This window comes from Tyto alba, unplaced genomic scaffold, assembly GCF_018691265.1.
Source record: "Tyto alba isolate M040663 unplaced genomic scaffold, T.alba_DEE_v4.0 Super-Scaffold_8, whole genome shotgun sequence".
Classification (NCBI taxonomy): Eukaryota; Metazoa; Chordata; class Aves; order Strigiformes; family Tytonidae; genus Tyto; species Tyto alba.
The window spans coordinates 19,587,059-19,602,433 of NW_024881329.1; the positions used below are offsets into that span (position 1 = coordinate 19,587,059).

Genomic DNA, 15,375 nt, shown 5'->3' on the forward strand with positions numbered 1-15,375 from the left:
CATCCGGAACCCCACCACCACCACCTTCTCTGCAGCTGCCCTGGGAGGTTGGGGGCCGGGAATGAGCCCCCCACAGGCAGGGACACCCAACCTTGGGAGAGGAACTAATGTGCGCCCCTCCAAACCCACCCCGAACCCCCAGACCCCCCCTCCTTGGTCCCTGCGTGCCCCCCGCCTCAAACTAGCCTTGCCCCACAGCCTCCACGTCCCCTCCTCATCCCACACTTCTCCCTGCAACTGATGCTTCCCCCCTCCCCAATTCCTGTGCCCCAATGTGGGCGACAACACTTCCCAAGACCCCTCCCCACCCCAAAATGCATCCCTGCACCCCCCTCCTCAGGCTATGTCTGCCCAAGGGGGTTCAACCCCTCCCCTGCCCCAGCACTGAGAAGGAAGAGACACAGAGAAAGCCAGAGTTCCAGGAAGGGGCTGGTGCCCCTCAGTGCAGATGGGGGTGGCAGAAACCCCCCCCCAACCCCTTTATTTGGGGGGCGGGGAGGAGACGTGGCGGCCGTCACCGGTACAGGTAATCGGCCTGGATGTTGGCCGCGATCTCAGCCTCCCACTTGTCGCCGTTGTTGAGCAGCTTCTCCTTGTTGTAGAGCAGCTCCTCGTGCGTCTCCGTTGAGAACTCAAAGTTGGGGCCCTGCCGGGATGGGGAAAAGTTCACCCTCGAGGCTCGCTGCACCCCCGCAGCACCCCTAAAAAACTGTCTGTGTGTCATCCAGCTCACCTCCACGATGGCGTCCACAGGGCAGGCCTCCTGGCAGAACCCGCAGTAGATGCACTTGGTCATGTCGATGTCATAGCGGGTGGTGCGGCGGCTGCCGTCGGCTCGGGGCTCGGCCTCGATGGTGATCGCCTGCCACCGGGTTGGGAAAAAAAAACGTGTCCCCCCCCTCAGCTCCCACACCGGGGCCACGGTGTCTCCTCCCGGGAGGAGGAGGATGGGTGGATGAAGGCTCACCTGTGCTGGGCAAATGGCTTCGCAGAGTTTGCAGGCAATGCATCTCTCCTCCCCCGAGGGGTAGCGGCGCAGGGCGTGCTCCCCGCGGAAGCGTGGGCTCAGCGGACCCTTCTCAAAGGGGTAGTTGATGGTGGCTGGTTCCCGAAAAAGATAACTCAGCGTCATGGCCAAGCCTGGAAAACACAGAAAGACCAAGAGGAAGGGTTACGGCTTATTCGGGGGGGGTTGGCACCCTACAAATGGAGGGGGGGGGAGGGGTTTGTTCCACCCGAGGAAGCATCTGGTCGGGTTCAGGTTGCACCTCGGAAGAGTTCAGTCCACAGCAGGGTCTGGGCAGCGCGGTCGGTGATGGATCGCATGTCCGTGGCCGGCTCCTGGATGTTAACGTACTCTGCAGGGAGAGGGGAGCTGAGCCCACCCCGTGGGGAGCAGGGTGGGGGGGAGCTGCACCCACCCCACAGAGTCAGGGTGTGCAGAAGCCCCCCAGGATAAGAGGGGAAGGGGTTTCGGGGGAGAGGGGCAGCATGCCCCTACTCACTGTAGGAATCCCTGGGGGGGGTGGTGCTGAGCAGGCACAGGGAGCCCAGCGGGGCTGGTGGGCCTGGGGGAAGGGGAGAGAAAAGGGTTGGGGGCCGGGGAGGTGTTGGATTTTAGGGAAGGGGGGAGGTCCCGGTGCAGGGTCTCACCTGGGCGGGCAGCCCGGGCCAGCAAACGCAGTGCCGCCATCTCCGGTCCTGCTGCCGGGCCAGCAAGCAGCACTGGGGGGGAGGGACGGACACACACATCCCAGACACCCCCCCAACACTTCCCATAGGGGCCCCAGGCGTCCTGACCCCCCCCCCCCCCCCCCCCAACCCTCCACAAGAAGAGACCTGGACCCCCCCTCGGACCTCTCCTCCCACAAGGCACTTAAGTGTCCTCTCCCCCGCCAAGGGTCTGAGGTATCTCCCAGCTCCCCCCAGAGTGTCCTGACACCCCCCCCCCCGCCCCAAGGGACCCAAGTGTCCTGCTGTGCACCCCCCAAGGGGACCTAGGTGTCCTGACACGTCCCCCTCCAAGGGATTCAGACATGTTACCCCCCCCAAAGGGACCCAGACACCTTGTTACCCCGCCCCAAAGGGACCCAGACATCTTGTCACCCCCCCGCAAAGGGGCCTAGAAATGTTACCCCCCGCAAAAGGGACCCAGACATCTCGTTACCCGCCCCAAGAGGACCCAGATGTCCCAACCCCCCTCCAAATGGACCCAGGCGTCCTGCCCCCCCCCATGAGATCACCCCCACCCCAAGGAACCCAGAAGCCCTACCTCAAGCCCCCCTCCCCACTCTCCAGCACCCAAGCACCAGCCCCCCCACCCCCAGGCAACCCGGGGGGACCCCCAAGGCTCCTGGGTCACCCTCTCTCCTCCCCCCTTCCCCAAGCGGGATCTGGAAGCTACAACAAGCCACCATGTGCCACCACAGCCCCCCCCGACCCCGAGCACCCCAAGCCACCCCCATCGCCCCAGGGCCACCAGCCCCCCCCGCTCACCTCCCCCAAGGACCCCGGCGCCCCGCCCCGCCCCCGGAGCGCACTGCGCCTGCGCCAAGGGCAGACGCGCAAGCGCAGGGGCCGCGCCGGTGTCACGTTGCGGGGGGGAAGGGCGGGGCAAGGAGGCGCCGGCCTCGCTTTCTATTGGTCTGGGGGCCGGAGGGTTGAGCGGGAGGGAGCTCCGCGGATTGGGCGGGGCGGAGGCGGGGCGGGGCGGCGATTGGCCGGGCGTGAGGGGGCGGGGCGGTCTCTCGAAGCGGAAGCGGGTGTCGCGGCGTGAGCGGAGCGGGCGGGGGGTGGCGGGACGGTTTGGGGGGTTTCTCGTTTTTTTTTTTTTTTTTTTTTCGCTTTTTTTTTCGGGCGGAGTGGCTCTGGGCCCGTGAGTGCGACAACGTTGTGAAGCTGTGAGCGGCCTAAGCCGCTCTGCCCTGCGGATCCCCGTGCTTCAGACCCCGGTACCGGCCCCGGCTCCGGGCGCTGGACTCAGAGAACCGGCGCTGGGCCCGGGCCGGGGGGGTCAGGGCGGGAACCGGGGCTCGGGGGGGGATCAGAGCGGGAACCTGGGATCTGGGGGGGGTCGGGGCGGGAACCGGGGCTCGGGGGGGGGGGGGTCGGGACGGGAACCGGGGCTTCGGGGGGGATCAGGGCGGGAACCGGCGCTTTTGGGGGGGTCGAGGCGGAAACTGGGGGTTTGGGGCGGGAACCGGGGATCTGGGGGGGGGGGGGCTGTCAAGGCGGGAACCAGGGGTTCGGGGCGGGAACTGGTGCTCCACGGGCAGAGGCGGGGGGCTCAGCATGACGGCGGTGTTGGCGCAGAAGCTGCGGCCGCTCGGTTGGGTGCTGACGGGGTGCTGAGCACCCACCGGGCACCCCTCGGCTGCCACCTCCGTGCTGCACCAGGACACTGCAGAGGGAAGACATCTGGAAAACTGCAAATTGTCAGTAGCAGCAAGCTCTGTTTACAGGACTGCTTAATGTAATAATAATATTTTGTTCACGGTTCTGCTTAGGAATCTGCCTAACGAAGGAATAAAGCACACTTTATAATTAACAAGCTTGAGCCTGTCTGCTTACATGATTTAAGTATGCTCCTAGCTAGGGAAAACAAGATGATGGAAGAAGGACGCTGAAGCTTGCAGAACTACCAGATGCAACTGGTTTTCTGGCCTCAGCTGCAAGGGAAAGGGGAAGACAGAACTGAGTTCCCTGAAAGGACGGTGTGATAAGGATGAGGATGATGACGTAAATGACCGCTGAGGGTCCTAGACCACCTAGAGACTGTAGTGTGCATGCAGAAGGAAACAGCAACATATTCTAATGATTTATTGGAAAAGTAATGAATATTGTAATGAGTTCTTGGAAATTAGTATATGAATTGTGTATAAATATCATAAACTCCACTGCAGGGGAGTGCATATTAGGAGGAATGATTCCCCATGCGTCCGATGTGTCAAATAAACACCAGCTTAATAGCTCTGACGGCTGTTGAGACAATTCTCAGCTTCCACACGCGTGGAGATGCGGTGGCCTCGCTCCGGCTGTGACACAGCCAGAGGAGCAGCCCCGACTGGATGCCCAGCCCCATGCAGGATGCAACCTGGGCTGAAGTGGGGGATGCTCCCAGCCCAGTGCTGCGCCTTCTTGCGGGAGGAGAGGACGTAGAGAACCCGTGGCTGCTCCTGGGGGTTGGTGAAGGCCACGGCGTTGGCCGTGCTGGGCCTGGAGGTCTCCTGCGTGATGGGGTCGGTTTCCTGCACCGTGGAGCCAAGCCCGGGCTGCCTGGCTGGGGGTCACGGACACACCAGGCTTGTTAGGGTGGGTGGTCTCCCTGCCCTGAAGAGAGAGGTGGGACCGGGATGTCGCTGGGAGACCTACCGGTGAAGAAGATGGAACTGAACTTGTTCTCCAGCAGCCTGGTGGTCTCCTCCTGGAGAGATGCGGCTTGGCCAAGCAGGTTTGGGACACAGAGGCGGCCACAGCAGAGGGTTCTCCTGCCTTGTCCAGGTACCTGGGCAGCATATTGGCCGCAAACCTCTCCACATCATCCTGATTTCACAAGGTTTCATGACGAAGCAGTTACCTGCAGGACGGGAGCTCCTTCCTCTGAAGGACCTTGCTCCTGGGGAGCAAAATACCTGTCCCCAGTGCAGCCCCACCACCATCACCCCAAGCAGGACACGGGACATGCACCCCCTCCCAGTGAGGTGCTGGGAACCCCCCAGCACGGCCAGGACGCAGCCCAGCAGCGATGGCCCCGCTGAGGGGCACCAGGAGGAGGTGGATGGGGTAGTTCCAGGGCGCGATGATGAGCACCAGGATGATGTGAAGGACCTGTGTCCCCAGCCAGCCGCTGCCCTGTACCCAGTTCTTCTCCCCGTGCTCGTTCTCCACTCAGGCACCCGGATTGCTGAGCATCTGGTTGAGCTCGTCCTTTGCAAAGGGAGATCTCAGAGAGCTCCAGACACACAGGTCATCACAGCCACCACTACAGGCACAGCCCCATGGCTACCTGGTGCTGCTTGTGCTCACAGCACGGAGGCTCCTGGTAGCCACAGCAGCATGTGACCATCTCTTCTGGGGCAGACACCCCCCAGGGACACCCTGTGGCCTCGTGGTGGCAAGGACGGGTGGCCTGGCCTCGTGCTGCCCCATGCCAGCAGGTTCCTGGGCCACAGGAGAAGGTCGCTGTTGAAAACAGGGGTTCAGTATCTCAGTATGGGGGACAGGGTTGCAGCCTGGCATGTCTGTACACACTGTGCTAGGTGGGACGTGTCCAACGGGATTTTGTTCTTCAGCAGCACTGAGCTGGGGTTGACTTGGCTTCTCCAATTTTCAAAGCATGAGGTGGGGGTAGTGGGACTGGAGGAGAGGGGAAACAGCCAGATGGAGCCCAGAAACCCACCAGGATGGAGTCAAAGCAACCCGGACAGAACAGAAAGGGTCTCCGGAGGACAGCACACCCCAAAATGTGGCAGGAGAAGGAGCCCCCATCCCTGCTGGCACCTTACCTGCCCCTGTCCTCTGGGCTCAGCTGCCTGTGCTCGCTCCAAGCTCCCTGTTTGATCACTGAGGAGATTGTCAGCCAGTGTGAGATAAGGGAGGGCAAATTGCAGGGCAAGGGGTGGAGGAAGCTGGGATCATCCCAGTTCAGGATTTGGGAGGAGAGCATTGCAGGCTGAGAACTGGGTTTGTTCAGCCCTGGGGAGACCTTATCCCCATGTTCCGGTGTCTGAAGGGTGGCTACAAAGAAGAAGGGGACTCCCTTTGTGCAAGGAGTGTCGTGGAAAAGACAAGGAGTAACGGGTGCAAGTTACTCCTGGGGAGATTCCGACTGGGCACAAGAGGGAAATGTTTCACAGTGAGAACAATCAGCCACTGGAATAATCTCCCCAGGGAAGTGGTGGGTTCCCCAACACTGGACACTTTTAGGATTCAGACAGACACAGGGCTGGGCCAGCTTGTCTAGACCAGGCTTGTGCCAGAAAGGTTGGACCAGATTGTCCTTGAGGTCCCTTCCAGCCTGGGATTCTGTGATTCTTGGGGGGTCACAGGCAGCAGGAGGTGACCACCAGCACCCCCCAGACCACCCCACCAGCCCTTCCGCCCCTCTGCTGTGGTGGGGATCTCCCAGCAGAGATGGAGCCGAGGCTGCTGGAACCCACGGAGCCACCAAGGGATCTCTATGGGGTGCAGGGAGATGTGGGGTGCAGGAACTCCCTGCGGGGCTCTGCCCCTACCTTCTGCCCCAGTTGCTAGTAGCTTCCACCCTCCCCAGTTCTCCTTCCTATCGCCCAGCGGCTCCATCCCAAGCCCTGATCAGCGGGTTGCCACGTTGGCCGATGAGAAGAGGTCAGGAGGCTGAAGGGAAGAGGCCGGGAGGCCACCGGTTGCAAGGAAACACTTTTCATTGCACAGGACCGCCGGCGACTGGCAGCAGGAGCCGTCCTGGGGGGCGGCGGGGGGACCCTCAGAGCAGGGTGCAGCCACCCTTGCGCTTCACCTCGCAGGCAGCCCGGACGATGCCCAGCTTCTGCTGGCTGTAGGGCGGGTAGCGCAGGGTGTTGAGGGCCTCCCGGCCCATGCCGCGGTGCAGGCAGCCGCGGTGGTGGGTGAAGGTGTCGAAAGTGAATTTCCCGTGGTATTTCCCCAAACCGCTGTTTCCTGCAAGACACGGGCACAGGTTCCCGGTTGGTGGCTGGGTCCGGCGGCCGCTCGCCCACCATTGGGGGCAAAGAGTCCAAAATTAAGCTCCCCTCTCAAGAGCAGCACGGAGGATGGAAGCCACTCGTGATTGTGGACGGCACCACATCTTCCTCCAGCTGCTTTCTAACACCAGGGTCAGCGGGGAGGACTGGCTGTGGCTGAGCATCCCCAGAAAGTGATCTAAAGGGGACCGCGGAGGTGGCCTAGCTGGACACCTAAATGGTGCTTGAGGGATGTTTGGAGGAGGAAGACAGGGCTGGGAGGAGGAAAGGTTCCCAACAACCCTCTTGTCAGTCTGGATTTCATCATTTCAGGTAACACGTTTAGCCCTGGCTTAAACCAGGCTCAGAAAAATGTTGATAGAATAAGACTTGTGTGAAAAATGTTGGTAGAATTAGAGTTTCGCAAAAAATGGTCACCTTCCCAACAGGAGGGACTGACTGTACCCTTGGAGGATTTCTGAGCCAAGGAAACGAGGCAAAGGCTGGAGCCCTTCACATCATCCTGCTGTTTTGGGGAGAGGATCCAAAGCATCCCCACTTTGCTGGCAGATGGGAGAATGGGAGTGGGGGGGATCAGGAAAGGCGGCACATTCAGTGTGGCACGGCAGAGAACAGGCAGCAAGAGCACTGGTCGCTGCCCTCCCATCCTCGCCCTCCGGGGAGGAAATGATGTTTTTTACCAGCCTGAAACAGGTACATCGTGTTTAACAGATGCCCTTGAGGATGCTGGGACATGTGTCCCCACCTCCACGGATGCTTAAGCACCTAAAACAGTAAAGAAAACTAGTCTTGTTTCTGTATCTTCAACTCTTCTTTTGCAGGTGCTCCCTACATCCTCTCTCAAGTTTCTGTTCTCTTTTTAAGTCTGAAAACTTTACTAGTTAAAAAAAAAAAAAAAAAAAAAAAGACAACAAAACAACAAAAAAAACAAAACCAACCTTCTTTGATCTCAGCTAGTGTCAGAGAAACAGTTAAATGTCTGTTGGAAGGTGAAGGCTGGCTGGCCAGGAGCAAGCAGGGAAAGCCAGGCAGGCTGGCAGAAAAGAAGGAAATCCAGCTGTGTGCTGGTAACTGATATGATAAAGCTTTATGAGTCAGCTTGAGCCGGATGGTTTTCCTGATAAAATGCAAATTCTGGTCAAGCAGAGGAGTTATGTTTGATATCTTGCATGTCAGCAGCCCCAGCGTGGAGGAAGGTCACTAGAGGCTCTTGGCCAGCTGAGTAGCTGATCCTCCGGAGGAGCATAGGAGCTGTTTTCCCGTGGTAGTGAAGATCATCTGACCCAAAGTGGGTGTCTTCACTACCTTGACTCCTTCTTCTTCGAGGGGAGAGAGAAGCACTTCTGGATGTGCTTTTTAAGCAGAACAGACCAGAAGAAACACAGCCCTAAAGTGCTGTTTCTGTCTGTGGGCTGTGAAGCGCCATGTCACAGGGCTAGCATAGGGATTGAAAGTTTCCCTGGATTTGAGGAGAGGCTGGGGAAGCATGTGGAGTCCAGCACCCTTTACCAAACACTCAGGATCCTTCTGGCTTAGCAAATCACTTGAGCTGGAAACAGATAGAGGCTGGAAGACTTTCAGGAAGAAATATCATGCGTGCTTGCCCTGTTCTTACTCATGCCTCTCTATAGGTTTGTGGTGGAAGAATGCAGAACTAGGCACAGCTTTGTTCTGAAACCTTTAAGAGAATCAAAGGGTTGTTTTCCAGCTGGTGCTCTGGATAGAAAACATCCCATGGGAGCTCAGAACCACACAGATAACTGAAACATGGAAGCTATGCAACTTACAGCCAATATCCATTTCCATGCTTCACCTTCCAGGGAATCCTTGCTTCAATTCATCGAGTCTAAACCTAAACCCACTGCCTGGTAGCCAGTGTAGACACAGAGAAGATGACATTACTGCAGGAAGTGGAGGAACAGCCTCCTCGGCCGCCTCTTTGCAGCAGAAAACTTCAGCAAAAAGTTCAGAATCAAATTTAGAGCTTTCCGAGGTTGGCAGATTTACAAAAGCTTTGGGTGAAGCAACAGGGAGGACCATCAGAAATTGCACATATCAATAACTTTGCCCTAAAAATATCGCCCCTGAGTGATTTGTTAGATCTGAGACAGGATGACGGCAAATGCTTGTAAAGTTGGTAACCCTCATGGTATCTCCACTGTGCTGTGATCTGGATCCCCTACTGTTTACTCAGTTCTATGCAGTATAGGTCTGCAGGAGTTTATATATAAAGGAACGTGTGGACATTTGGGAATTCACAGGAAGCTGTGCTGTCTTCAGACCCAGAGTCCAAAATGGAGATCCAATAAAAACTGAAATTCTGAGTTCCTAAAAACTGTGGATAAATGACAATTTCCAAGTTTTCTCCTGCAGCAAAAAGGGGTAGCACAGCAGTGGGATGGGTGTGACAGGGTGGCTGCTGGCACCCTGCAAAGGCACTGCATGTGGAAAGGAAGGTCGGGAGCTGTTCCTGCAGTGGCCACATTCAAAATTCCCTGTCTTTTGAACAAGACACTTCCACATACGCAAGGAAAGCTGTGCTTGGGATGGCAACCACAGAGAGAAGAAACCTGAGAGCGCTCCACACGTGTTCAGCAGGAACAGGGCTGCAAAACCCGAGAGCTCAGCCCCGGCGCGGTGAAGCAAAAGGCTTCTGGTGGGGTCTTATCTGGTGCAGAAGGATTTCCCTACAGACCACTGAGCCCCCCCAGGCGCCTCGTCTCCCCCAAGACCCTTCCCCACCAAGGCCACCGTGGGGTGGGATGACGCCTGGCTCACGCTGGCCAAGGGCAGGCGGGTTGGGGGGGTTCGCACCTACCGATCCCACCGAAGGGCAGCGAGGTCAACGTCACGTGCATCAGGGTGTCGTTGCCGCAGAAGCCGCCGCTGCTTGTCCGCTCCAGCACCTGGTTCACCACCTGGGAGGGAAGCAGAGAAGGTGGACATGGGTTTATCACCCTCACCCTGCACCTCCAGCTGCAATCCTTCCCCCACAAGCAGGGCTGTCTGCCCTGAAGAAAATTTTTGGAGCGCGAACACAACTGAATCCACATGCCAAGGAGAATGGGGCAAACATAGCCCTGGCTCCACACAGTCTGGACACTGTACCTTGTCATCAGAGGAGAAGGCATACACAACCAGCGGCCGCTCACGGCTGTTGATAAAGTCAATGGCTTCATCCATGTTGGCCACGGTGACAATGGACAAGATAGGGCCGAAGATCTCCTCCTGCATGATCAGATCAGAGGGCTGCAAGTCCACCAGCACTGTGGGAGCTGCAGAGAAAGAAATGTGAAGACTTCAGCCATGCACAGAGGTTGGAGATGACACCTTGGTCCTCTCCCCAAGACCTCCTCTAAGATAGGCTGCCTCGCCAAGCTCCCTGGTTCCTGCGCAAACCTTCCCTAAATGTCACTTCTATCTAGAACCTCCCCTCCAGTTGTGATACCCACTCCAAAACCCACTCCGTGCAAAGATGAAGACTGATGTGGAGTTCAAGCCCTCACCGATGTAGCGCTCCTTCTCGTCCGTCTGTCCTCCGATGGCCACTCGCCCGCTGCGCAACAGCGCCTGTACCCGCTGGAAGTGCTTGTCCCCCACAATGCGGCCGAAATCAGGGGACTCCCGAGGGTTGGGGCCATAAAACTCGGTGATGGCCTCGCGCAGGGCGGGCAGCAGCTTCTCCTGCATCTCCAGGCTGCAGAGCAGGTAGTCAGGCGCAATGCAGGTTTGCCCCGCGTTGAAGAAGCGGCCCCAGGCCACCCGCCGGGCCACGTTCTGCACGTCGCAGTGGTCGGACACGTAGCAGGGGTTCTTGCCCCCCAGCTCCAGCGTCACTGGAGTCAGGTGCTTGGCAGCGGCTGTCATGATGATCCTCCCCACGGAGGGGTTGCCTGTGGGCCAGGAGAAGATGAATCATGGTGAGGATCCCACCATCCTATAGCCCAACCTGTGGCCTCAGCCTTATGAGGAGACGAGGCCAGAGAAGATATCTCAAGCTCCACTCCTGTCCTGCACTCACTCTGGTGTGCAGCACGGCGCTGAGCTATCACCACCAGCTCTGCCGTGGCGTCCCCCAGTTCAGCCATTGCAAAACCCAGTTACGGCTGTTAGATTCTCAGACAGGTTGGTGGCAGATCCAACACGGGATCCTGAGACCAGGCCCCCAACACCGTGAGCCGTGCCTCCCTCGAGGGCAGGCAAGGGGGTCTGTTTGCAGGCAGGCTGCCCGCCGTTGGACGTGGGTGGGTGTCCAGAGGGAATCCCTCTTCCTCGCTGCACAAAACCCAGGCGGGCTCTGCTCTGGCCCGCGGGACGTACCGGTGAAGAAGATGAAGTCGAACTTGTTCTCCAGCAGCCTGGTGGTCTCCTGCACGCCAGCAGTCACCACGGCGAAGCAGTCCTGCAGAATAAAAGAGGAAGGGTCCCCTGCTCTCAGCATCTGCCCGGGCTGCTCTGTCCCCGTCCCCACCAGCAGCGGTCCGGGCTGCTGGGAGCGTGGAGGAAGGAGGGACGGCAGCACCCCGTCCTGGTTTGGCCTGAAATAGAGTTAATATTCCTTTCACCTGAAACTGGGGGTGAAGTGGGGACGTTGTGTGCAGGGCAGGCGCAGGGCAGGGAGAGCGCAGGGCACAGCTCCGTGTGCGCAGGGGCTGGGAACACTCTAGTCATGAGACAGGGACAGGGAGAGCTTCTCACCTTGTCCACGTAGCTGGGCAGCGCTTCAGCTATGAGTTTCTCGGTGTTCTTGGTCATCTCTGAGGGTTTGACGACGACGCAGTTACCTGGGGGGAGATAAACAGGATGACAGAGCAGTGACACGGGGACAGCCAGCTCTTCTGGCACCCCAGCCTGGGGACAAGGTGCCCTCGGCGGTGCCCAGTGCTGCCTGGATCCTCCGCGCCAGGGCAGGGGTTCAGCTCACCAGCAGCGATGGCCCCGATGAGGGGCACCAGGAAGAGGTGGATGGGGTAGTTCCAGGATGCGATGATGAGCACCACCCCATACGGGTCCTTGCGGATGAAGGCCGAGTCCAGCCGGGTGACCTGCAGGACACCCAGAAGTGCTTCATTGCACCATCATCTCCATGCCCACCTCCCACCCATCTCTGCCGGGCAGGCGGGTCCTTCCCTCTCATCCTCTCCCTCATCTTCCCCCTTACCAGATTCCTGTCCACGTGCTCGTCCTTCATCCAGTGGGGCAGGTTGTTCAGCGTCTCATGGAGCTCGTTCTTGCTGAGGAGGATCTCGGTGTATTCAGCTTCAAAGGGTGGCTGGGGACAGAGCACACTACGTGTCGGCTCAGCACCTGCTGCAGCACAGCAGCAGCTCTTATCCTTACTCTGCATATTTTTTTTTATTACTCGGGATTTGGGGACCCACGCCCTTCGTGTCCCGTGGTGGATGGGCACTTTGCTCTCACCCCCAAGCCACACAGCACAGCCCGCCAAGGAGAGAGGGGTGACGCCCACCGTGTCCATGGTGTGGGATGTTGGTGAGCTCCAAAAGCCTCTCGTGGTATCACCAGGCCTGTCCTGGTGGCAGTAACCTGCCTGCGGCTGGTCTTTCCCTGCTGGGACCTCAGCTGAGGTCCAGGAAAATTTCGAATTTGAGGAGGAAAGGGGTCTGTGAAGGCAGTGGTGATGTTTGGGGGAAGAAAGTGCGGGTCTGGCTGTTGAATCCTGTTTTGTCTGGAGACAAGAGCATCCCTAGTCATGACCCCTTTTTTTTATCATATGCATTTTCACACCCAAATGAAACAAGTCGATGGAGTCCAGCAAAATGGTGTCTTTTTTCATAATGTGACAGAGAGCAACTCAGGTAAGAGTCTTTAAGGATTTAGCCCAATAAATAAAAGCCCAGAAGAGATCTGGGTGCAAATCCCCCAGCACCCCTCTTCCCTTGGCTTTGATTTTCCGTCCAAGGACATGTCACCGGCATGAGAATAACACTGGTGCTGAGGTTGGGCTCTGCCAGCAGCTCCTCACCTTGATCAACTGGAGACCCCTCTGTGTTTGTCCTACAGCTGGGTTTCTTCTCATCCAGGGGTATGGTGAAAGGTGAAGGTGGACAGGGACTGGTGGGGAAGTGGCAGGTTTGAAGGATAAAACCAGCCAGTCCTGGGGGTTATCCACCACTGTGGTGTCAAGATTTAGGAGGAAGTACAGCAGAAAAGGGAATATCCAGATTTTGCAGCCTGTTTATGCAGGGTTTTTGTGGCAGAGTGAGCTGAAAGAGCAGAGAGGATCTCCCTAGGAAGGAGGGAGGGCAGGAAGCAAAGACTTCCAGAGATTGTCCTCAGCAGGGTGGGAGGAGGGTCAGTCTTTTGGAGAGGGACCCCGAAGGGCTGAGGAGTTTGGGAGCAGAGCGGGTGTGTGGCTCGGCACGACATCAGGAAGAGAAGCAAGACCAAGACCGAGAAGGAAGCTGGGCTGCCCCTCCAGGGATGGAGAGAGCAGATAGCACGAACAGACTGGCACGTTGGATGGCTCTTCTGAGGAAAAGGGAACCTCAGGCAAATGAGGAAGCCCGACCGACACTAAGGAGAGGTGTCAGCCCGCTGCAGTGGGCGTTTGGGTGAGCGCGGTGTCTCGGGTGGGCTGGAGTCCAAGCAGGAGCAGAGCCCCGCACGGGGCTTTCTGAGATGAGGCCAGAAAAGACTGAGCCTGATACCTGACTGTAGAGCAGAAGAAAGAAGAGGCAGAGACGCAGAGACCAGGGAGGGCATTGCAGGACGTGTCCAACGTGTCCCCCAGAGGAGGCTGGACACACCGCAGGCAGAAGGCTGCTCCAACTCCCTCGTGTGACACCACAAATCGCTCTCTGGGTAAGGGAGCGGTAGTAGATGTTTGGGTATATCTCATTTTTCCTTTCACGGGAGTTGTGGCCCCAAGGGGAGCTCACAGTGCCACGGCAGCAAGCACGCGGCTCTCACTGTGGACAGGAGGCAGCGCTGGTGGCTTCCAACAAGATTTGGAAGTATTGTGTGTATTTACCCTGTTTCTGAGCATCCTTCAGTGAGCCTGGGCTGGACAGAACTTCAATCTCACTCGGTGCGCCATCCTTGTGTCCGTGTGTGGGTTGTGGGGGTTTACTAAGCTGTGTCTCCCCTCAGCACAAGAATTGGCTGCTTAAAAATAGGACAAATGATGCGGAGCCCATCGATCTGCAGTGCGGTCGGGATGGGGAGGGTGCCCAAAGGGAAATTGGGAACAAGGAGGGAGAACAACGGATGCTGAGCCCTGCATGGTACGTGAGGCTCTGGCTGTGGGTAAAGGAGCTGGACCGAAGGGGAAATGGTGGGGCTGGAGCTATTTGAGGACTTATGGAGATGCAGGGAACGGGTCTGCCCTGCCCTTGGTGATCTTGACAGAGGAGGGAGCAAAGAGGCGGGGGACAATGCAAAACTGGGGGTTGGGACGCTGAGAGCTGCAGCCTGGGTGAGCACCGAGAGAGGGGAGGGGATGAGGTTGTGTGGAAAGCTCGAGGCAGGGAGGACACGGAAGGGGGTGATGGGAGTCAGGGATGGACCTGCCCAGAACAGAGGTAAACTGAGGCTGGTGGGGATTGGGAAGGGTTGATTATGTCTGGACGCTCCCCACAGCCCCCGCTCTGTCCACGCTGGGGGCTGGGACGAGCTCCAGCTCAGTCTCTCCTTCACTGCCTCCACCCACATCCCCTGGCTCCGACCCGGCACGGGGCTGGAGCATCCCACCAGCCCTCGGCAGGATGGCAGAGCAGGGCAGAGCTGTGGGGAACCCCTCGGCTCCTCCAGCCACTGCGTCCCCCCATTCCTGACCTCCCCCCCCTCCCCTCTCACCTTGCTCATGTCCAAGGCCGTGGCCTCCAGGATGTCCTGCTTCTTCTCATCCAAGAAGCGTCCCAGTGCCTCCAGCTGGGCCACCCGGTACTCCAAGGGCCGCGTCTTCCCCGAGAGCCAGGCTGCCCGCAGGCGGCTCACCAGCCCGGCGTAGGGATTCCCACTGCGGGGATGGGGACGTCAGAGGGACCCCAGCCCTGTCCCAGCCCCTCATGCTCCCAGTGAGGATGGAGAGGAGCTCCACATCATCCCAGCTCTGCATTGCCCCAGCCCAGCATCAAAGTGGAGCCCCAGAGTCCCTGGGGATGAGCGAGAGGAGCTCTGCGTCACCCCAGCCCCACATCAAACCGCAGCCCTGGGGAGAGGGTAGAGCATCCAAGACCCCTCCTGCCTCCCCCTCTGTCCCGGCCACAAGCTCTCACCTCGTGGCATCATCCTCCACTGTCCCCTTCCCACCACCATCATCATCCTCACGGGTTTCCCCAGCCCTGTTGCCTGGGGGCTGCTGCGTGCCAGGCTGTGGGAAGACGCTACCGGTCTCCATGGTCCCAAGGGAGCGGCACGGGGCGGGTTATGCTGGCAGCCTCGCACCGTTTGGGTCGCAAAGTGCAGGTTCCCCACCTCAAGCTAACAGGTTGCCTTCCCCAGAGGACCCCGACGAGCTCTGGGGCTGGCAGGGTGCAAGCAGGCACCCCAGTCCCCGCTACAATCCGCTCTGCCTTGGAGGAGGAGGGCGGCTGCCCGCTTCCTGCTCGGCCCCTTGGCTGCCTGCCCCACAGTGCGTCACTGCTGGCTCCTCTCCAAACCGTTTGGGATGCAAAATGCACCCCAAATCCAGCCCCGGGGCACACGGCTG

At 58.8% G+C, this 15,375-nt stretch overlaps 2 protein-coding genes across 4 annotated transcripts; both read right to left on the reverse strand.

The window, feature by feature from the left end:
• Positions 1-416: 416 nt before the first annotated feature.
• NDUFS8 (NADH:ubiquinone oxidoreductase core subunit S8) lies at positions 417-2,554 on the reverse strand. Of its 3 annotated transcripts, none has more exons than XM_042785447.1 (7): positions 2,497-2,554; positions 1,654-1,725; positions 1,506-1,568; positions 1,269-1,358; positions 968-1,140; positions 734-862; positions 417-646 (listed from the first exon to the last, which is right to left on the reverse strand). In XM_042785447.1, the coding sequence occupies exons 2-7, from the start codon at positions 1,691-1,693 to the stop codon at positions 515-517; spliced, it is 627 nt and encodes a 208-aa protein (XP_042641381.1). In that variant the 5' UTR covers positions 1,694-1,725; positions 2,497-2,554; the 3' UTR covers positions 417-514. The 3 variants fall into 3 exon arrangements, with proteins under 3 accessions (XP_042641381.1, XP_042641382.1, XP_032849916.2); XM_042785448.1 differs by having other exon boundaries at positions 1,654-1,704; positions 2,497-2,519; XM_032994025.2 differs by lacking the exon at positions 2,497-2,554 and having other exon boundaries at positions 1,654-1,791.
• Positions 2,555-3,803: 1,249 nt separating this feature from the next.
• ALDH3B1 (aldehyde dehydrogenase 3 family member B1) lies at positions 3,804-15,251 on the reverse strand. The gene is made up of 11 exons (XM_032993999.2): positions 14,942-15,251; positions 14,520-14,682; positions 11,863-11,973; positions 11,626-11,746; positions 11,400-11,485; positions 11,022-11,103; positions 10,208-10,594; positions 9,810-9,976; positions 9,520-9,619; positions 6,497-6,657; positions 3,804-6,354 (listed from the first exon to the last, which is right to left on the reverse strand). The coding sequence occupies exons 1-11, from the start codon at positions 15,061-15,063 to the stop codon at positions 6,313-6,315; spliced, it is 1,542 nt and encodes a 513-aa protein (XP_032849890.2). The 5' UTR covers positions 15,064-15,251; the 3' UTR covers positions 3,804-6,312.
• Between the last annotated feature and the right edge of the window lie 124 nt (positions 15,252-15,375).

Bases quoted from the DNA above. Each gene is read 5' to 3' on its own strand.
- ALDH3B1 (XM_032993999.2), bottom strand. From the start codon at position 15,063: ATGGAGACCGGTAGCGTCTTCCCACAGCCTGGCACGCAGCAGCCCCCA. The intron at 11,974-14,519 runs GTGAGAGGGGAG...CTCTGTCCCCAG, and splicing joins CGGCCTTGGACATGAGCAAG to CCACCCTTTGAAGCTGAATA. The intron at 6,355-6,496 runs GTGAAGCGCAAG...TCTTCCCTTCAG, and splicing joins TCGTCCGGGCTGCCTGCGAG to CCTCCTGACCTCTTCTCATC.
- NDUFS8 (XM_042785447.1), bottom strand. From the start codon at position 1,693: ATGGCGGCACTGCGTTTGCTGGCCCGGGCTGCCCGCCCAG. The intron at 1,359-1,505 runs GTGAGTAGGGGC...CTCTCCCTGCAG, and splicing joins CCCCCCCAGGGATTCCTACA to AGTACGTTAACATCCAGGAG. The intron at 647-733 runs GTGAGCTGGATG...CCATCCCGGCAG, and splicing joins CTGTGGACGCCATCGTGGAG to GGCCCCAACTTTGAGTTCTC.